The following is a 23,296-nucleotide window of genomic DNA, read 5'->3' on the forward strand; positions in this document are numbered from 1 at the left end:
CAGAACTAGTAAGTTCCCTCTATAGCAGAGGTCTCAAACTGTGGCCCTCCAGATGTTGCAAAACCTCAACTTCCAGCATGCTTGGAGAGCCAACGTTTGGCCAAGTTTGAGACCACTGCTCTACAGACACACAGACGGATCATAATTCTATCTGTTCCTGCAGCGGATGGCAGAGGAGCGCAGGACCGCAGGAGGATGCGCGCCGACCGGGGACAGGGTGAGTGACTGGCCGTGCTATCTTAAGTGTTCCGATCACCGCTCCCCGGTCCCGGCACCTACTGCTATGGTCCATAGGCCATAGCAGTAGATGGTGACCTGGGCCGGCGGAGCGGTGATCAGAACACTGTGGGGGCAGACCAGTACAGACATACAGCCTGCAGCCATACACTGTATATAGCTGGAAGCTGTATGTCTGTTGGGGGGAGCTGCCAATCTAATGTGGGGGGAGCTGCCTACTATTGTGGGGGAACTGCTGACCTAATGTGGGGGGAGCTGCCTACAAATGTGGGGGGAGCTGCCTACAAATGTGGGGGGAGCTGCCTACAAATGTGGGGGAGCTGCCTACTATTGTGGGGGAACTGCTACTAATGTGGGGGAGCTGCCTACTAATGTGGGTTAACTTCTGACCTAATGTGGGGTAACTCCCGACCTATTGTGGGGGAGCTGCCTACTATTGTGGGGGAACTGCCGACCTAATGTGGGGGAGCTGGCAACCTAATGTGGGGGAACTGGTAACTTAATGTGGGGGAACTGGCAACTTAATGTGGGGGGAACTATACTGCCTACCTAATGTGGGGGGAACTATACTGCCTACCTAATGTGGGGGGAACTAGACTGCCTACCTAATGTGGGGGAACATGATGCCCACCTAATGTGGGGGGAACTACAAGGTACCGTACATCGCGGTAGGAGGGTAGTCTTATATGGCGAGTATATCCCAAACTCTATATTTTAACTGTAAAAGTTGGGGGTCGTCTTATACGCCAAGTCGTCTTATACGCCGGCATATACGGTAGATCATAAAAAGTACTTAGCAAAATCAAAAAAAGAAAAATAGCCAGCACAACTACCTAATACACCGGGTGCACACTGCTGTGGCAAATACAAAGTATACAAACAAGAAGGTTGCAGCAGCACTCTTGGTCAAAAAATGGAAGCTCTTAGTGCACTTTTTGATCAAAACGTGTCCCCCATCCACCACAAGAAGGTCTATTAAATTGATAGTGGATCCTGCATGTCACCCAGTCAGAGGCCATATGCCCAGCAGAGGTGAGTGGATTAAACATGTTAAGGTCCCATCCGAAGTGAGGCCACCTCCGCGTGGAGGATGGGGACAGGATTTGATCAAAGAGTGCGCTAAGAGCCCACATTTTTTGACCAAGAGTGCTGCTGCAACCTTCTTTTTTGTACATCAAAAGTACACTTTAAAGGAAGATGGTGGGGAGAAAGTGGACACATAGGAAGATGCCACCTACTTGTTCTGAGTCATGTTCATCAGCATCCAGTCCCTTGGGAAAACTCGTTTTCCAATGAGGTCCTTGAACATGATAAATGTTTCCATGAGGAAATCCTACACAACGTGAAAACAAAAAGATGGAAAGTTAAATGCGAAGGAACGAGAACACGAGACATGGACAACCCATGGTAGTAAAGAACTTACAATGATGTCTTGACGTGTCTTGAAAGTGCTGATATAGTGATCATAGTGATAATCTGCCATCTGTCGGAGAACAGCTGTCATACAAGCTACAAAACACCCCTAAACAAAAAAAAATATATATTTTTTTTTTTCTGGAAATGTATCTATAACACCACAGCACCTCTCCATTATATCAACCTTCATGAAAACAGGTGGATTGTCCTATAGTGACCCGTTAAGACTCACTATATTTGGTGACTGGCGACTCATCCCAATAACTGTCCGGTTCACTCTTCGTAGTAGTCGCTCCATGATGAGCTGGATATGTTGTGTGGATTCACACTGTACAAACACAAGATAAGGCTTATCATCTAAAATAAATCTCACTAAGAGAAACAGAGGCAAATAAAAGCACCTCAAACCTCTCATACACAGCTACTGACTTAGGGACTATTCACTGGTGGATTTAATTGTGAGGTAGCAGCGTGTTTCCCGCTGCAAGTTTGAATCAGGGTGGACTCTCCGCGGCAGATCTTCCACGGAGAGCCAACCCTGATTCAAACTCGCAGCGGTAAACACTCTGCTATCTCGCAATTAAATCCGCCCACATGAATGGACCCTTATTGTGAATTCCACCTTTTAAAAAAATTCATTTTTTAGACCTAACATTCTGCGTGGTTTAATAGCTTACTATAATTTTATTTTGGTCTGAGCTTGGTTTTCTCTTGGCTTTCTACCTTAATGACAATTTATCACCTATTCACAGAAGATAGGTGTCTGATCTGATCGGGTCAAACGCCGGGACCCACACCGATCACAAGAACCAGGATGTCCCTGTTTGAAGAGTGGTGGTCAAGCACGGGTCTGCTGTAGACAGCGCTCATTTCAATTGGGCTGCAATATCTAACCACTGCACAGAGAGCTGTGTATTAAGAAATTGTTAGGCACAAAGGCCCAGAAAGAAATAGAGTAATTTTCCCACAGCGACCAATCACAGCTCAGCTTTCACTTTACCAGAGCTCATTAGCTGAGCTGTGATTGGTTGCTGTGGAAAAATCTCTCCACTTTTTCTCTCACACAGTTTGATAAATATTGGCCAAAATGAGGGACATATTAAAATTATAAAACAAAATGTTGTATAAAGGTGGCCTGTACATGTTAAAACTATATTAAGACACTCTTGGGAATAAAACATTGGGGTTGCTTTATTGCGGCAGACTTGACCATCAACACTGATACCAATTCTGTAGTAAGTTTTCCTTTGTTTCTTTAACAATATGGGTTGTTGGCAGTCATAGGGGTCTGATGACTATGCCACGTGGAGACACCATGCAAGCACTTATATAATTTTTTTTGCCCTGTCTGTACACTTAGCCAAGCAGGTAAGGATCCAAGGGACATGTTGTGCTTCTACCAACACCTTCAATTCCACTACCATTTCTAGATCAGAAGTAGTAAGACTATATACTCGGCACCGAAAGCAGCTTAACTCGGCCGGCCAATGTATTGCCGATGCAGGACAGGATCCTTGAATGATGGCTAGGGGTGTGTGTAAAGAGCGTACATGGTGTGCTGGGGCTGGGGGTGTGTGTAAAGGGCATACATGTTGTGCTGGGGCTGGGGGTGTGTGTAAAGGGCGTACATGGTGTGCTGGGGCTGGGGGTGTGTGTAAAGGGTATACATGGTGCGCTGGGGCTGGGGGGTGTGTGTAATGGGCGTACATGGTGTGCTGGGGCTGGGGGGGGGGTGTAAAGGGCGTACATGGTGTGCTGGGGCTGGGGGTGTGTGTAAAGGGTATACATGGTGCGCTGGGGCTGGGGGGTGTGTGTAATGGGCGTACATGGTGTGCTGGGGCTGGGGGTATGTGTAAAGGGTGTACATGGTGCGCTGGGGCTGGGGGGTGTGTGTAATGGGCGTACATGGTGTGCTGGGGCTGGGGGTATGTGTAAAGGGCGTACATGGTGTGCAGGGGGTGTGTGTAAAGGGCGTACATGGTGTGCTGGGGGTGTGTGTAAAGGGCGTACATGGTGTGCTTCACTTAGAAAGCAGACAAGTCTATAGGAATATTGAAGAAAACAAAGATAGGAGCACTCACCACAGCCGATCGGAACTTCATTTATTGCAGTCCACAATGTACAGGATGGATAAACAAAACACAACACCCAGTGCTACAAGTGCAGGGCAGGAACAGGTAGGAGCGTACAGCTAGATGATGGGGCCCGTTTCATGGTCAATAGCGCATTCTCAATCCTCTGCTGATGAAGGTGGGTCACCAGAGGCCTGAGGATGCGCTATTGAACGTGAAACGGGCCCCATCATCTAGGTGTTTTTATTTATCTATCCTGTATATTGTGGACTGCAATAAATTATGTTCCGAGCGGCTGTGGTGAGTGCTTCTATCTTTGTTTTCTTCCATATTACAATCATTTCTACAGAAAAAGCACAACCAGCTCACCCCGCCCAGGCAGATGGAGCACGGATCCGGGTGCTGGACAACACCGAAGCACATAGAAAACGAAGAGTAGAATCCAGCTCTTGGTGCAAATAAAATCCACTTTATTCCATAAAGACAGACACAGGAACACAGGAAGTTACGCGTTTCAAGCGCAGAGCGCTTGAAACGCGTAACTTCCTGTGTTCCTGTGTCTGTCTTTATCGAATGAAGTGGATTTTATTTGCACCAAGAGCTGGATTCTACTCTTCGTTTTCTATGTACTATCATTTCTAGGACTGCACCTGCTGATCCCAGTTACTTTTCATATATCTACCATATTTCGGTCAGCATTACTGTCTCACTCACCGCCTCCTTGTTCTGGAGAACCTCTAATATATTACTGAGGAGCTGTCCGCTGGCTTTATAGTCCGGTTTATTATAATTGTCATCCAGTTGTCCGCTCAGCTGGTCAATAAAATGAGGTAAAAGCGCATCTCTACATTCTGCAGATAAACAAAGGTTGTCTTGTATAACAATAACATTTAATTACATAGACAGATGCCTGTGAATATGTATGTATGTCATTTTATTAAATTTTTTTTCATTATTTACTGTACCTGGTTGCAGAAAAAGGTCGCTCTCCACCACTTTGCACATGCAGGTCAGCGTCTGATGGACGAGTTGGTCGGGTGGAACACTCTGCAGGAACTTGGCAAAGAGGTCACTGCGAAATGAGGAGACCAAAATACTTGATTCCCCATTGCAGTCCTATATTTTCAGCTTGGCCAAGTATATGACCCATGTAAAGTAGTTACATAACAGCATGGCCTAGGAACATTTACTACAGACCACAGTTTTAAATAGGACTATGATTGAATAGCTTAGGATGTCCGGATCACGCACCAACCAGCTGAGGGTCAGGATCCATGTAGGCAATGGAATTTAATGGGTGAAGCCTTGTTAGGTCAGATATTTTCCCTCTGCATTGGAAATGACCCATTGAGAAAGAACAGCAAAACTTCCGGACTATGGGGGACATTTATAAAGCTATTTAGAAGCTTTTATTATTATTATAATTTTTTTGGCTTACATTTGGTACACAAAATGTCTCATGTGCGCCTAAGCACTTTTCCGTGCAAATTTTCTGTTGTTTACAAGTGTAAGGCAAATAGTGCAAACTCACTTTCTTAAAGGGGTGCTCCGCCCCTAGACATCTTATCCCCTATCCAAAGGATAGGGGATAAGATGTCAGATCGGGGGGTCCTGCTGCTGGGGACCCCCGGGATCTCGGCTGCAGCACCCACCTGTACGGCTTCCGGCAACACTGGAGGCTTCGGATCCCGACCACAATGGCGGAAGAGCATGACGTCACGACTCCGCCCCGTGTGACGTCACGCCCCGCCCCCTCAATGGAAGTCTATGGGAGGGGGTGTGACGACCATAACGGCCCTCCCATAGGCTTGCATTGAGGGGCGTGGCCTGACATGAGGGGACGTGGCCAGTGGAGTACCCCTTTAAAGCAATATGGCCTTCATCCACTGAGCAGCATAAACGTGAGTATCCATTTGAAACCCATTGTATATGTTATATAGGTCTTTGGTAGGAAATGAGAGAATTGTGGTCAGATTTGGTAAATCAAAACTTAAAGAGGTACTCCGCTGCGTCATGCCCCCTCCCATAGGTTTGCATTGAGGGGGCGGGGTGTGACGTCATGAGGGGGCGGGACTATTACATCATGAGCTCCCGGCGCCGGCTCCAGCATTCGGAACAGTTTGTTCCAAACGCTGAGCAGCGGAGTACCCCTTTAAACTATGTGTGAACATTAAGGAAAGGAAGATTTACCGTACTTTAAATTGACAATATGATGGGTATACAAGCAGCCAAACACACACATTTGAGAAAAGTTGTCAAAACTTGCCATTTGCCATTATTGGCAAACTGTCCAATGCGTATTGAGCTTCACGATGCTTTAATTTTAGGGAAGAAAAAAAAAATAAGCCGAGCATGTTGAATTTTTTCCTCATCCTTTTGTTTCCCCATATATAAGCATCTGTATGGCCCCTTTATATACAATAGATTAGACTGCAGCCCATGGAACTCAAGAGCCGTACAGTATTAAGGAGAGCAAGATGTCTGGCCAACACGACCCCTTTTTGATGGTGGAATACTCCATTACTTTCTCTCGTAATTTACCTCAGCTCCACTGGATCAAAGACATTTTTCAAGTGATTTATAATTCCTGGAAGATACTTCAATGCAGCCGCCTGCAACAGAACACAACAATAGCACTAAATATATATATATATAGACCTCATACTTTATCAGGAGCTGGTACGCAGCTGTGTAATAGAGAGATGGCCTACCTAGGCCGATCACACACCTTAATCTTCACGGCTTCCTTCAATGGTCGGTCCATTAGTTCATTGAAGGAGAGAAACAGCTGCCGTATGGAGTCATTGAACTGGTCTTTTCCTTCCTCCTGACCGTAAAACCTGATGGGTCAGCATATCAAGAGACAGAGTCTTTATTCAGTTCCGTATTAAGATCCATTTCTCTACTGAAATCAGTGGGTCTTGGCATTGTGGCGTTAAAGGGGTTATCCAGGAACAAACTTTTTTTTATATATCAACTGGCTCCAGAAAGTTAAACAGATTTGTAAATTACTTCTATTAAAAAATCTTAATCCTTTTAGTACTTAAGAGCTTCTGAAGATAAGGTTGTTCTTTTCTGCCTAAGTGCTCTCTGATGACACGTGTCTCGGGAACCTCCCAGTTTAGAAGATATTTGCTATGGGGATTTGCTTATAAACTGGGCGGTTCCCGTGACACGTGTCATCAGAGAGCACTTAGACAGAAAAGAACAACCTTAACTTCAGAAGCTCTTAAGTACTAAAAGGATTAAGATTTTTTTAATAGAAGTAATTTACAAATCTGTTTAACTTTCTGGATCCAGTTGATATATAAAAAAAAAAGTTTTTTCTTGGATAACCCCTTTAATCTTATGAATTGCTACTGAAAACTAGACAGCACTTTTTGTAACCAACTAGTGGTCGGGGCTGGTCTTAGGAGGTGTGAAATCTGTGTGATGGGGGTGTTACAGATGATTAAAGGGGTACTCCGGCGGAAAACTTTTTTTTTTTTTTTTAAATCAACTGGTGCCAGAAAGTTAAACAGATTTGTAAATTACTTCTATTAAAAAAATCTTTACCCTTGCAGTACTTTTTAGCAGCTGTATGCTACAGAGAGAATTCTATATTTTTTTTATTTCTTTTTTTTCTTGTCCACAGTACTTTCTGCTGACACCTGCTGCCTGTATCAGGAACTGTTCAGAGCAGCATAGGTTTGCAATGGGGATTTTATCCTGCTCTGGTCAGTTTCTGACACGGGCAGCAGAGAGCACTGTGGAGAAGACAAAAAAAAGAAATTCAAAAAGTATAGAATTTCCTCTGTAGCATACAGCTGCTAAAAAGTACTGGAAGGGTAAAGACTTTTTAATAGAAGTCATTTACAAATCTGTTTAACTTTCTGGCACCAGTTGATTAAAAAATATATATATATATATATATAAATAAATAAAATAAAAAGTTTTCCACCGGAGTACCCCTTTAACTTATACCCCTTTAACTTATACCCCTTTTATCTGATTACTTTATGTAGGAGCTGTTATTTGGTCACACTATGTTGGGATTAGATAAGAATTGTATGGTGCTATTTACAGTATAGCTTACATATTCGTATGTGCACAGAAGGAATTTAGGATGGCACCACTTGGCACACTGGGGTTAAATGTCAATCGTACTAGCAAGCACAGCGAGGCTAAGGGTGCGTTCACACTGAGTAATTCAAGAGGAATTCACTCGAGTAATTCCTCTTGAATTCTCCGCTCCATATTAATGCACATCTCCTCTGCCCATTGACTTTAATGTTTTTTCTGCTGTCCTGTTCACACATCGGAAATTCTGCTAGTGGAATTCCGACGCTGAATTCCTTTTCGCTTGAAGAAAGAACATGTTCATTCTTCAAGCGGAATCCGCTAGCAGAAATCAATAGAAGTCAATGGGGAAAAAAATTACCGCGCAGAATTCGCGCGGAAATGGCTGAAAAACCCTTCACTTCTTTCTCCCCCATTTCCGCGCGAATTCTGCGCGAATAGAAAATTCTTTTTTCCGCACGTAAATTTTTCAGCGTGAATTCCTCTTGATTTACTCAGTGTGAACGCACCCTAAATGTCTTCATTAGAGGAAGGCGGCGGTGCTAGGATATGAACAGAGACACGCTGTATATCCGCACTCACCACTGGGAACGAGACTCGATGCTCTTACATGGAACCAGTGGCGGGACCAAGACTTCAGAAAAGCTTGTGCGCTCAGAGGCTATAACCGGTCGGCCGAAGCGCACATGCGCAAAATGACCAGTTATAGCCTCTGAGCGCACAAGCTTTTCTGAAGTCTCGGTCCCGCCGCTGGTTCCATGTAGGAGCATCGAGTCTCGTTCCCAGTGGAGAGTGCATACATACATCCTTTTCTATATACCTCTTTGATATTACATATTCGTATGTATGACAGTACACCATATGGGGTGGTGCCCACAGATATTACTGCACAAAGCATATCCAATTTAGGTCCTGTTGGTTACGGTCGGCCTAGTGGTCTACACATTTTAGATTGTTGCTTCATATGAGGCTATAAGAAGGCAAAGGAACAAGAAGTCTCCAGAATATCTACCAAAGTGTGTTTTGTACGAGCATGAACAACAAGTGCAACCTCAAAAGCATACAAACAATAATAAGATTTCTGAACTTCCTGTAAAATCCCACTTCTCATTGGAGGACACAGCACTGTGGATATAGGCCCATGCCACTAGGAGACAATACTAGGCAGAAAAAGGTTGTGGCTTGGACCCCTCCTGCCCCCACTTGGCTAACCAGTTTGTGAAAAAAGCTGTAGGAAGGCAATCATAACAGAGAACACCAACAACAGAAGAAGAACCAATAACAAAAAGAACAATGACCCTGGGTTCAGAGCCAACCAAAGAGAGAGTGGGAGCGGTGTCCTCCAATGAATCCACCGAGAGGGATTTCACGGTAAGTGCAAAAATCCACTTTATTTGTGAACTGCATTCGGGGGGGGGGGGGGGGGTGGGGGACACAGGAATAATTATTTTTTTAATACAGAGCAACAATTTTATTTTTTACTTTTATAGCAAATATGCAATGGGTGCCGCCATATTGTAAATTGGTCCAACTGGACAATTCCTCCTCTAAGGTTGCATTCACACCACGTTTTTGCAATACAGTTCCCGTATCAGGTTTTTGATGAAAAACGGATTCCTCAAAACCGGACTAAACTGTATCAAAACGTGTGTACAAATTTCAACCCGTATACAGTTAAAAACTGTATATGGTTTGAAAAATGATGTCCAGTTGCATCTGTTTTTAAAGAAAAAAACGTATATGTTTTTAACTTTTCACTCCATTTTGAATAAAGTTTCACTTGTTTGATTGAAATTCCAAGAAAAAAAACTGTGCAAAGTCAAAAAACGTATGGTGAAAACTGGATGGAACCGTACACACATACGGTTCTGTACGGTTCCCATTGACTCCCATGTAAAAAAAAAAAAAAAAAACATATACAGTTTAATACAGTTTTTCACCCGGACCAAAAACCGTTGTAGCCTATGGTTTTGGGTACGGAAAAAAAACCTGACAAAACCGTACAGGATGCAAAACGGACACAACCTGATGCATCTTTTGGTATACGGTTTTCAATGGAGAGTCAATGCATACGGTTTTCAATACGGTTCTGTACGGTTTTCACATAGAAAATGTATACGGGAACTGTATTACAAAAACGTGGTGTGAATGCAGCCTTATGCAAGCTGTCCCTCCAAGCAGTTGATCACCAGGGACACTACACCCAGCCACAATCTATATAGTGACATAAAGGAATAAGGACACCCACCTTAGGTACAGGTCTCTGGACTGGACAATAAACCGAAACAAGTACTTTATGGCCTTAAGGGATGAGAAGAGCATCTCCCTTTGACTTGGATCATCAGCGCTCCTCACATACCAGGTCAACACTTTGATCAACTTCCTGCACACAAGTTAAAAGAAATACGCAAATCATTTTTTTTAATTAGATATATTACTATTGTACAACTAAGATACGGCAGAACCAAGTAATAGGGATTTTTCTGTCAATAACTGATTGATATATAAAAGTCTGCAGCGGCTGAGATTTGTATTATCGTGTTCTGCAGCAGTTGGGGTGTGTATTATAATGCTCGGGGGCACCTAAGGTGTGAATTATAAAGCTCTGCAGCAGCTGAGGTGTAAATTATGATGTTCTGTAGAATCTGTGGTGTGTCCTATGTTCTGAAGAAGCTGGAAAACATCTGTACAACACACTACAGGATCTCGGATACGGTGCTATACAAGAGAGAGCGATGGAGTACTATATGTCAGTCATTAAGTAAAGAAATAAACAGTGCCTGTGTATTGCTACTTAGTTCTGTATAATAATAAGGCTTTGATATTGGAATGGAATGTCTATAAAATATGTCTATGGAAAATTCCAACAGATTTTTTGGATACTTTAAACATTTTCTTTTTCAACCAAGTTCAGTCAATAAGATTGGCTGTAGGCAGCGAATGGTCTTCTTTAGGTCTCCCATCCACAAAGCTGCCATAGCTACATATGCTTAGCTTCCTGTATTTGACAAGATCAGGGTCAGGTAGCTATATCGGCTGTAGACTAAACATTCTAATTTTACAATATAAATATTTTTACGTGTACATGGCTGCAAACACAGAAAGAAGGCCCTAAGTGGACAATTCTCTGATGATGCAATAAAAAATGTTCACGATCGTAATTCTAGGAATTCTAGGTAATCTCAATCCAATAAGATACACAACAGCCTCCGGAAGAGACCAGGCGGCCGTGATAGAAGAATCTGCCAAAACTATGCACATCTCCCCAGATCGCTTACTTACTCATAAGCCAACGTTGTACTGAAATGCTTGGAGATATAGGTCTCCAGGACCGGATTAAAGTGCTGAAACCTTATATCTGCGATCAGTGAAATAATGAAAACCTGAAAAGAAAAAGAAAAAAGTGCATGAGAGGCAAAAACATGGAAGAACAGAGGGGGACAAAGGCGTTAGAAAAATAGGGAAATGACTAAGGATCGGGGAATGGGAACCAGATATAGAATAAAGCTGGAGGCATATATAGAAACCAGTAATGGAGGTCGTAATTTGTTCTATCCCGTTCTCACCAACGCGTCAAACACCAGCACGTCACAGTTCTCCTTGTCTTGTCCCTCCATCATTATGTTGAACAGAGCGTCCAGTGTGTCCTGAAGGAACTAAAGTGACCAGAGAGAAGATTAAGAACAGGAAATGGAGGCGGCAGAAGCCGGACACTTCTACATTCGAGACAAGTAATGCATTCAAGATGAGGAAAACCTGAGGATTATCTGGAAGTGGCATAAGATGGGATCTGCATCAAAGCCAAGTCTCCCCTAAAACTGTTTTTTTTTCCAACCAGGGTGCCTACAGCTGTTGCAAAAGTACAACTCTCAGTACACCAACGGCTGTCCGGGCATGCTGGGAGTTGTAGTTTTGCAACATCTGGAGGCATCCTGGTTGTGAAAAACTGCCTTAGGCTATGTAAACGCAGCAGAAATTCTGTGATTCCGCTTAAATTCCGTTTGGATTTTTTGCAGTTTTGCGGATTATGCTGAACTTATTGTGCACTCAACACACAGATTGTGGCCGGAATTTAGAGTCCTACTGACTACAATGGGATTCAGCTAAATTTAAAGGGGTACTCCGCCCCTAGACATCTTATCCCCTATCAAAAGGATAGGGGATAAGATGTCAGATCGCGGGGGTCCCGCTACTGGGGACCCCCAGGAATCTCGGCTGCAGCACTCACCTGTTGCGGCTTCCGGAAATGCTGGAGGCTTCGGCTCCCGACCACGGTGACAGGAGAACGTGACGTCACGACTCGCCCCCGTGTGACGTCAAGCCTCCGCGGGGGCGGAGTCGTGACTTCACAATCTCCCTTCACCATGGTCGCGAGGCGTTAGGATGAGAGCCTCCAGCGCTGCCGGAAGCCGCAACAGGTGGGTGCTGCAGCCAAGATCCCGGGGGTCCCCAGCGGCGGGATCCCCGCGATCTGACATCTTATCCCCTATCCTTTCGATAGGGGATAAGATGTCTAGAGGCGGAGTACCCCTTTAAAGACATGTTCAATGCTTTTGAAGAATGCAGAACTTCCCACATGGAAGTTCCGCCGTGTGAATGGGACAGCGGAATCCCCATTCAACACAATGTGCAGTACATTTTGCGGAATTTCCAAGCTGAATTTTCTGGCGGAATTCCGCACGGAAATCCCGTCGTGTGAACATAGCCTTGAAGACACAATTTTTGCTGTAAAACATGCTTTTAAAAATAATAATAATAATAATAATAAATATTAAAATATTTTTTTCTGCATATTTTTATGTTGATTTAGCAATACGTGGTTTGGATTTTTTGAAGCACAAGTTTTTGTTTTTAATGGGGTACTCCGGTGAAAAACATATATATATTTTTTTAAATCAACTTGTGCCAGAAAGTTAAACAGATTTGTAAATTATTTATTATTAAAAAAATCTTAACCCTTCCAGTACTTATTAGCTGATGTAAGCTCCAGAAGAAGTTTTTTTCTTTTTAAATTTCTTTTCAGTCTGACCACAGTGCTCTCTGCTGACACCTGTGTCTGTCTCAGGAACTGTCAAGAGTAGGAGCAAATACTCATAGCAAACCTCTCCTGCTCTGGACAGTTCCTGGGACAGACAGAGGTGTCCGCAGAGAGCACGCTGGTCAGAACGAAAATAAATTTAAAAAGAAAATAACTTCCTCTGGAGCATACAGCAGCTGATAAGTAATGGAAGGGTTAAGATTTTTATGTAATTTAGAAATCTGTTTAACTTTCTGGCACCAGTTGATTAAAAAAATTTTTTTTCGCAGTAGTAACCCTAAAAGATGCAGTTTTTGGAAAAAATAAGGGGACAGCTATGGGTTTTATGAAAAGAACCAGAACGTCTGGATAGGTTTTAGGACTACCGTGATCATAGTTACATAACAAAAGGTAGCCCCCCCTCTCCTATGGTTAAAGGGGTTATCCAGGAAAAAACAATTTTTTTTATATATATCAACTGGCTCCAGAAAGTTAAACAGATTTGTAAATTACTTCTATTAAAAAATCTTAATCCTTTCAGTACTTATGAGCTACTGAAGTTTAGTTGTTCTTTTTTTGTCTAAGTGCTCTCTGATGACACCTGTGTTGGAAACTGTCCACAGTAGAAGCAAATCTTTCTGCCGATTTACCTTCATGATCTCACTTCCATCGACTTCCATGAGCTTGCGAAGTGCTTGAGATATCGGTCTTGGATTAGACCGCCAGTTCAGGAGACCAAGTAAGTCCACTGGGAGAAGATAAGAATGAGAGGAGGTCAGCCATGGCCCTCACCACATACGAGACAATCCTTCCACGCACACTCCAATCCAACACCCCATGGTCTCCCTCACCATTTTGTGTCAGCTTGGTGGAACAGATCAAAGTGCTAATCTGGAAGCTGTCCTTAGTAGGTGTTAGGCTAGGTGCATGTCCTCTTGGAGAACGAACTTCTTCCTCTTCCTCCTTAGTAGCAGGAAGCAATAAATACATCTTGGCATCATCTGACTTCTTGCTATCCCCCTACAAAAAAAGAGAATATATGTAGAAAATATAAACCAGCCCTCACCCTTTCTCCGGTAACTGTCTGCACAAAACCGGCCACGAGCACGGGCCGAAACAATGTCCATAAAATGACTAGGGTAGTCCGGCAACACGATTCCTGATAAAAATCCATTCAAAAATATATGAACCACACAACATAAAAACAGTACGCATCTGGCCCGATGTGTTTAGGTCTCATGGCCTTAATTATAGACCAAGGTCTAAAGACCGAAACGCGTCAGGCTTGATGCATAGTGTTTTTATGTTGTGTGGTTTTGACATATTATTTTTAGAGATTTTTACCTGTAACCTTACTGCTGAACTGCCCTTCACTTCATTTTATGTACCAAAAAGAGAGTTACAGGACATAAAGCATTAGGTCCCCTTTGCTCAACTATGAGTGTTATGAATGAAAACTAGGAAAACTATGAGAAGTACTGACAACCCCCCCCCATCTAAGTCCTCAAAAGCTAATAAAACATACCGTATTTTTCGCCCTATAGGACGCACCGGCGTATAAGACGCACCCAATTTATAGGTGCAAAATCTAAAAAAATTAAGATTTTTAACCCAATAGTGGTCTTCAACCTGCGGACCTCCAGATGTTGCAAAACTACAACTCTCAGCATGCCCGGACAGCCGTTGGCTGTCCGGGCATGCTGGGAGTTGTAGTTTTGCAACATCTGGAGGTCCGCAGATTGAAGACCACTGCATAGGAGGTAATACTCACGTGTCCCCGCCGCTCCGGACCCGTCACCGCTGCCCTGGATGTCGCTCCATTGCTGTCGCCGTGTCCTCGTTGCTCCGGAACGTCTCTGCTGGCGGCCGGGTATCCTCGCTCTCCGTCGCCGCCATCACGTCGTTACGCACGCCGACGACGTGATGAAGAGGAAGGAGAGCGCCGGCCATACAGGGGATCCCTGAACGGAGAAGACACCGAGCAGGCAGGTAAGGTCCCTCCCGGTGTCCTGTAAGCACTAACCCTGCTATTCAGTCGGGCTGTTCGGGACCGCCGCGGGGAAATCGCGGCGGTCCCGAACAGCCCGACTGAACAGCCGGGTTAGTGTCACTTTCCCTTCAGATGCAGCGGTCAGCTTTGATCGCCGCGTCTGAAGGGTTAATACAGGGCATCACCGCGATCGGTGATGTCCTGTATTAGGCGCGGGTCCCGGCCGTTGATGGCCGCAGGGACCGCCGCGATAGGGGTGTATTCGCTGTATAAGACGCACCGACTTTTTCCCCCCAGTTTTGGGGAAGAAAAAGTGCGTCTTATACGGCGAAAAATACGGTATGTTACATAGGTAGACCAGATGGAACTGCACGTTCTTTTCATCAACTTCTAAGTTTCTATGTTTACACTCATATGAAATTTGTTCACGACTTTGCAGAAAATGCAGGGCAAATCCCAGTTATATTAGGGATTGAGAAAGATGCCCTATCAAAAATAGTCGTAAGTGGTTTGTCCTTCCTCTGATTCATTTGACAATGGAAAGATGATGTAGTATACATTCTCAGGACTCCTGTAATGAGGGAGTCACTGGGCAGGAATGGTATTTTCCAATCTTTATAAGCACTCCACTACATTCTGCCAAAAACATGATACAGGAAGCTCTACTGGCCATACTGGTGAGCACGTCCTTGAAATTCAGCACCATAATCCTAGGCAGCAAGGTTCCCATTTAAATAATCCAGGCAGGTAATTCACCTAGACTAGGATTCATCTGTACTACCTCTATTAGGGGTGAAAACAAACCAATGCAACAGCCAATCGCCAAACAGATTTGCAGACAAACTTATGCAGTAACAGGCTTTCATGTTTCGGCAACATACGGTGCCGGATCGTTTTTTTCCCACTTTTATAAAGTAATATTCTCTGTCAACTTTTTAGGACCTTTTGGACAAGATACTCTTTGAGCAACTGAAGCAAAGTAAATGTCAATAGATTTTGGAGTGTGGCGCCCAATTATGGGGGTTACTGGATGCAGGGTGTTCGGATATATCACAGATAGAGTAGCGGAGATGCAGAGTAGACTTGCTGTGACTTGTAGTATTTTACACCCACTTGACTTTACTTGTTGCAGGCTTGGGGCTTAAGACTTAATTCCGAGGCCTCCCACACTGACTAGGGTTCTGACAGCGTCCAATTAACGCTACACCGCCAGGGTATGAACAAGCACTGTGTGGCCCGTTGACATGAAGATTTACTTTAGGCTCCCCTTGAATCACCTCACACTCTTGCTGTCTCTTCTCCACACTGCAGCTCATATTGAGTTCTGCAATCCACACACACTTAGACTGGATAACTCCTCCCCCAAACCTACACTATATATATGGCCTATCTATTGGGTAATCAGGGTCACATGGGTACTCTGCATCATACTTCCTAACAAATATCCTGTACATTTCTTAAAGGTACAGTGCAAAACAACATAAATTAACAAGCGAAGATTACAATGAATATCAAAGCATCACCTGAGCAGCAGGGCCTATCGCAGGCACCTGAAGTAATGTTAACCTGACAGGACGCACTCCGGTAGTGGGACACCACTGGAGGGAATAGCCTACAACTACTATTCTTACCTTATAAATGATCAGGTCATGAATTCCATCCCTCAGTGTTGTCCCATCATGGTTCATTAGCCTGACAAACGCCACTCCAAACACCTTCTCCGACTTGTCCCGCGCTGGTATAAGACAGGGAAAACAAACATGGTTTTTATTGCTTGGGTTCCTGGGCAAACTTAAACATTTCAGAATGGTTTAGGATCATCTTAGATAGAACTGGAATCAATTCAGGCTATGCATACCAAGACCTCCTAAAAATGTAAGGAAGATGCCAAGCTGTACAGTGAATTGCTAAGTATATGGCTGTAAATAAGCTGTCAGAACATCTTCGTGACAGATGCTTCCGATACATAAAATGTATTATTTGTATACCAAGACTTACATTCCTGAGAGGAGCGGTGACGGAAATTGAAGCGTAGATGGCAATGACTGACATCTTCAATGGGTATAGAGACCTGCACAGAAAAATGGATGAAAGCTGACTGGGTAAGAAATCTTTCATTTTGTAAAATTCTTAATTATCAGGAAAGACAGTACTATGAATATATGATAATCTACACTAGTTCCCATATAAGTAGCTGGATTAAAGGGGTTGTTCAGCTGTATTAAAAAATATGAAAGGTTCAGACTGCATTAAAAAATGATTTTTTTAAAAAAAAAGTTACAAAAAATAGGCCATACTCACCACCCCGATCTCCCACTACTGCCCTCCTATTACTCCCTGGTGACATCTTCACAAGGAAATGCCCGATAAGCCATTCACTGATGAGGCGGGTCATCGATGCAGCCAGTGATTGGCTGAGCGGGCACTTCCTGTATATGGAGAAAGCACAAAGGAGGCACTGATCAGTGGGGAACAGGAAGCGTTGGAGGTGCAATGGTGGGAAAACAGGGAGGTGAGTATGGAGTTTTTGGGATTTTATTTAAATGCAGTCTGAACCCTTCATTTTTTTCAGCATGAAGCAATGCCTCTAACTTTTTAAAAAGAAGCCAACACTATTTTTTATGGAAGCTGGTGGATACAGCGTCTCCAACCCTCAGCAATAACAGTTACTTTCCAGGTGAAGCTACTTCTGGCCATACACCCCTGCAGTTAATATGTAGCATTACATGGCACCATTTAAAAGCATAGACATAGAATAGATATGTGATAGCCTAAGGGGTGTAGGGTATGGGGAGTGTCGCTGTGCTGCAATTAAAGGGTGCTTGTTAACCTTTGCTATTCGTGACGCCAGGGTGCGGGCTCCTCAATAAAGCTTTTCCTACCACCGCCCTTCCCAGGAACGAAAGGGAGGTAGATGATAATAGGTTTTTAGGTAGATAATAATGGATTGTCCACAACCGGAAAGCTTCTGTAAACAGCGTTAACTTTACTGAAGATTTTCTGTACACTTCATCAACATAACAGTCTCTAATCATAACAACAGCTTCCTTTGGAGATTGACAATGGTTGGGACTTTAGCTTTAAGAGTCTTTTGGTCTATTGCGCTGTTCCACTGGATTTAGGGGAATTAGTTGCGGTCCAGTAGTCACGCTAGCATTAGCAGGAATTAGAGTAAAACTCACGATTTTTTTGTTCTGCTGAGGCTGTAGGTTTTGGGGCCTAGCGTGTCTTTGAAAGTTGCGTAGCACACCGTCCTGTTAGTCCGGCATCCATGAGAGCAGCAACCAAAGAGAGCGATAATTGGACGCAGCTCCCTTATATGGGCAGGGGCTGGACTAACGATAATTGGTCCAAACGGATGTCAATCACCATTACAGAGATTTGTGACCACGTGACCCAAGGACCACCTAAGGTCCTGCAACATACCATAGAGGTTACTAGCATGGTAAGATCCTGCCACGCTGAACAATGTAAGTACTATACATTTCTATAGAATATAGCTATAATTATTAAATATATACATTTACCAATATTAAAGTTAGATTTAAGGAGAGGCGACTAGGGGCTGTCCCACCTGAGGAACCCTACCTGAACGTAGTTACTCTGACTTTGGGGACCTCTACACTAGGTACTGGATGCAATACGGTACCGGGACACCACAGATAAACCAGCTAAATTGGGAATGGGCTCTCCTCTCTAACATTCATACACAAGTCATGAGCAGGGGTAGAACTGTTCCTGCACATTCACTATGTGATTGGGGCTCTCAATGTGCTTATACACCTTAAATAAAGCCAATCCAGATGCCTTTAGCATCTTCTCCTGACTGTCTAAGGTTTATGGCGGTCTCTCGACTCTCCACTGACAGATCATATAGGTGGAGAGAGGAGTTGAGCATGTTGGTTTTTTACCACTCGACCTTATTGTTCAGGAAGGGAAAAGTGGACGCCAGAGCAGTCTGGCTGCGGCTTACCCCTTCCCATAGAGAGCAGCCAGTATGCCAGACCAACAGTATTTATAATCCATTATTCATCAGTACAATTCTCACATGCAATTCAATAGACAGTAAACTGTGCTATAGTTTTTAAGCAGTTTTTTTGCAGTGGATTTCGTTGCCTACAGTTTCCAATGCACCTGCCATCCCTGCTAGATTTATAATAGAAAATGGCCTCACAGATATTTGAAGCCATTTTTCCTAAAATAAAATAATAGGTTTTTGCCACCAGAATACAAAGTGACAAAAAAAAATCTTTGAGGTTAAAGGGATACTCCGCCCCTAAACAGACAAGATGTCTGTTCGTGGGGGTTCCGCCAATGGGGACCCCCGGGATCTCGGCTGCAGCACCCCGGTGTCATTACTGCACAGAGCAAACTCACTGGCCCTCATTTACTAAAGTCCAACCGACTCTTTTTCTCGGTTATTGCGCCTAAATTTTAGTCGCACAACCGACACTTTAGACACTTTAGAAAACACTCGGAGTGTTTTTCTTTTCACTCTGAAATGGGCAGGTTTTATACAAAAATGGGCATTTTACCAACAAAATCAAAAAAATATTCAGAGTACTTCCAAAATCACAATAGAGTTTGCCTCACACAATAACCGACAGCCAAGAGGCCAAGTGAAATTCCATAAAGGGAGTGATTTGTAACAAGGGACTGTTTACCATCGTGGTTTGTGTGAAAGTAACTTGTTTTATAACCTGAAAACATTTTGTACAGTTCAACACTTTTATGAATAAAATATTGAATTACTTTGTGATAGTTAATGTTTATATATTTTTTTTCTTTTTAACACATTGGCTATATTATTTTTAAATCAATTTAACACCCAAGTTGATAAACAAGGATAATTGTTGTAATGTCCTTTGGTCATGTGACCATGTTAATATCCTCTATGGTATGTTGGAGGTCCTTAGGAGGTCCTTGGGTCACGTGTTACCCACAAATCTTTGTAATGGTGATTGACATCAGTATGGACCAATTAGCACTAGTCCAGCCCCTGCCCATATAAGGGAGCTGTAGCCAATTATCGCTCTCTTGGGTTGCTGCTCTCGTGGATGCCGGACTAGCAGGATGGATCTGCGCAACTTGCAAAGACACGCTAGGCCTGAAAACCTACCGGCCTCAGCAGAACCAAAACCATGAGTTCTAAACTACCCCCGCTAATGCTAGCGTGACTACTGGACCGCAACTAAATCCCCTAAATCCAGTGGAACAGCGCACAATACTTAAAGACACTAAATTGCTAAAGTCCCAACCTTTGTCAATCTCCAGAGAAAGTCATTGTATGCATAGAGACTGTTCAGTTTATGAAGCTTGCAGAAAACCTTCCGTAAAAGTTATACCTGTTTCAGAAAACTCTCTGATTGTGGACATTCTATTATTATCTACCTCCCTATCGCTCTTGGGAAGGGTGGCGGTAGGACAAGCATTACTGAGGAGCCCTCACCCTGGTGTCACGAATAGCAAGGGTTAACAAGCACCCTTTAGTAACCGCACAGCTACACCCCCCGTACCCTACACCCCCAGGCTATCACAATTATAACACATGAATACTAATAATAAGCCTGAAAAAAAAAGACGAGTGATATTGAAATCACTCCAGAATAAACACTGCACTCTTAGTAAATCAGGGCCACTATGTGCGCAATGACGGGCAATACAGGGGATGGAGCATTGTATCATCAAGGCTCCGCCCCTCGTGATGTCACAATGCTCCGGCCCCTGTATCGATCTGCGCAGTAATGACAACGGGGTGCTGCAGCCGAGATCCCGGGGATCCCCAGCAGCGGGACCCCCCGCGATTAGACATCTTATCCCCTATGCTTTGGATAGGGAATAAGATGCCTAGGGGCAGAGTACCTCTTTAAATAATGTTACTGTAATACATACATTGCATATAAATACAAGAATATGGTGAAGTGGTCTGAAGAGGCCAATAAACTTCCTACGATTCCTTGATTCTGCAATTACATTCTTTGCCAGCTGTCTAGAAGGGCAGGAATCTGCTGGCATATACTAGCTTCTGGCTCTCCATTAATGGCTGACAGAGCTAGAGCCGCCACTCCCTGGCGTTAAGGAGCAGGGAATGCGGAATAATAAGACATAAATGTCATTGTCAAGGAAGGGCTGGACTGGTAAATCGGTGATCAGACATTACGGCATGGACTGTGTAGGAGGAAAAAGGACCTTCAGCCAAAACTGTGCTCCTGAATTGTGATGTCCTGGGTTTCTCTACAAGACTGTACTGTTGTGCTCTTCACAGAAAGCAGATTAATAATTGTATTTTACATGGGGATTTTTTTGTAGTCACCTCAAGTGTCCCCCTCCCTCCCTTAATGAGATAACCCACTCTTTCTGTACAGAGACTGACTTGACAGAATCTATACCTGTATAGCATAAATTATAATCTGGTATCTGCTAGCAAATATCTATTTTTCCATCATGGTCAGACCTTGACCGACCAGACCCTTTACCGAAATGTCTAAACCCTTATGTTAAAGGAAAACTGACAGCAAAGTAACCTGCACTAACCTGAATATACAGCTATATAGTCTGGTCCTGATCCTATTTCTAATGCTTCTTACAGGGTGAAAATCAGTACAGCTGTTCAGGAGATCACCATCTTGTTACTAGTATGGTGTTTTCTTCTTATGTACTGGAGGCGGCTGCTGCTGTATGTGCAATGCCTTCTTCTACCTGCTCTGGTGATCAGCCCCCTCCCTTCTTCCAATAACTCCGCCACATAGACACAAGCATATTGCAGTCATACCTTTGTAAGTCTCTTTCATGGGTTAATTTTTGTAGGCAGTAAGAGAGGTGTGGTCTGGGGTCTGCTTTGCCCTGGGGCTGCAACGCCTCTTTTCATTACAGCACAGCATCTACCGTGTGTGATTGCCACACAGTGTCCCTGCGCATGCGCCATTTGCATGGCGATGTCTTTGGGCGATCCTGAAGCTCTGCAAAGATCCTGAAGCTCTGACAGAGCTTCAGAATTGTGCCACAGGAATGGCAAATGCTAGGGGGCCCTGTGTGTGTGAAACAGCTGCAGTTTCAAAATCCTTATTACTATAAAATAACTAGTTTAGAACAGTAATTTTCCTTCCCTGTTATTCCTCCTGGAAATGAACAAATAAAGTAGCAACTTCACTCTTTTGAAGACCAAAACAGTCAATACCACTGTGTTACAATTCCATATATCCAGTATAAGCCCTATATCATGGACACAGGTGTCTCAGCAGCGGCATCAGCGGCGGCGCTGCACGCATAAAGAGACAGAGCATACAATGTAAAACCACACAAAGGAAAAAGATGCAGAGCGCTCACCGATCCATGTGCAGGCAAACAGGCTTTTCAATCCAAAGACCGCATTGGTCTATGCAGGTAGGCGTCAGATGCGTCCGGGGGGAGTTCACAAGTCTGGCCATGGACCGTATCACGCCACTAGGCGCTTCGTGAGGCCGCTTCAGCGGCCTGACGAAGCGCCTACTGTCGTGATACGGTCCGGTCCGATACAGACGAAGCGACGAGTGCCGTGATATGGTCCGGTCTGATACAGACGAAGTGCCTAGTGCTGTGATACGGTCCGGTCCAATAAGGACGAAGCGCATAGTGTCGTGATACGGTCCGGTCCGATACAGAGGAAGCGCCTAGTGTCGTGATCCGGTCCGGTCCAATACAGACGAAGCGCCTAGTGCCGTGATATGGTCCGGTCTGATACAGACGAAGTGCCTAGTGCTGTGATACGGTCCGGTCCAATAAGGACGAAGCGCCTAGTGCCGTGATACGGTCTGGTCCGATACGGACGAAGCGCCTAGTGCCGTGATACGGTCCGATATGGACGAAGCGCCTAGTGGCGTGATATGGTCCGGTCCGATACGGACGAAGCGCCTAGTGCCATGATATGGTCCGGTCTGATACAGACGAAGTGCCTAGTGCTGGGATACGGTCCGGTCCAATACGGACGAAGCGCCTAGTGCCGTGATACGGTCTGGTCCGATACGGACGAAGCGCCTAGTGCCGTGATACGGTCCGATATGGACAAAGCGCCTAGTGACGTGATATGGTCTGGTCCGATACGGACGAAGCGCCTAGTGCTGTGATACGGTCTGGTCTGATACAGACAAAGTGCCTAGTGCTGTGATACTATCCGGTCCAATACGGACAAAGCGCCTAGTGCCGTGATACGGTCTGGTCCGATACGGACGAAGCGCCTAGTGCCGTGATACGGTCTGGTCCGATACGGACAAAGCGCCTAGTGCCGTGATACGGTCTGGTCCGATACGGACAAAGCGCCTAGTGCCGTGATACGGTCCGATATGGACGAAGCGCCTAGTGGCGTGATATGGTCCGGTCCGATATGGACGAAGCGCCTAGTGCCGTGATACGGTCCGGTCCAATACAGACGAAGCGCCTAGTGCCTTGATACGGTCTGGTCCAATATGGAAGAAGCGCCTAGTGCCGTGATACAGTCCGATATGGACGAAGCGCCTAGTGCCGTGATAT

General features: G+C 44.4%; 1 protein-coding gene across 1 annotated transcript in view; it reads right to left on the reverse strand.

Moving 5' to 3' along the window:
• The window catches only part of DOCK5 (dedicator of cytokinesis 5), a 146,206-nt gene that overhangs the window by 35,721 nt on the left and 87,189 nt on the right, over positions 1-23,296 (reverse strand). The window contains 14 exon segments of the mRNA XM_056571148.1: positions 1,476-1,570; positions 1,661-1,759; positions 1,886-1,981; positions 4,440-4,576; positions 4,691-4,797; positions 6,267-6,337; positions 6,454-6,565; positions 10,033-10,167; positions 11,067-11,167; positions 11,351-11,440; positions 13,452-13,549; positions 13,653-13,821; positions 16,423-16,526; positions 16,790-16,862. Coding sequence (XP_056427123.1) covers positions 1,476-1,570; positions 1,661-1,759; positions 1,886-1,981; positions 4,440-4,576; positions 4,691-4,797; positions 6,267-6,337; positions 6,454-6,565; positions 10,033-10,167; positions 11,067-11,167; positions 11,351-11,440; positions 13,452-13,549; positions 13,653-13,821; positions 16,423-16,526; positions 16,790-16,862 — 1,487 coding nt within the window.

Source organism: Hyla sarda, chromosome 4 (genome assembly GCF_029499605.1).
Source record: "Hyla sarda isolate aHylSar1 chromosome 4, aHylSar1.hap1, whole genome shotgun sequence".
In the NCBI taxonomy this organism is placed as follows: Eukaryota; Metazoa; Chordata; class Amphibia; order Anura; family Hylidae; genus Hyla; species Hyla sarda.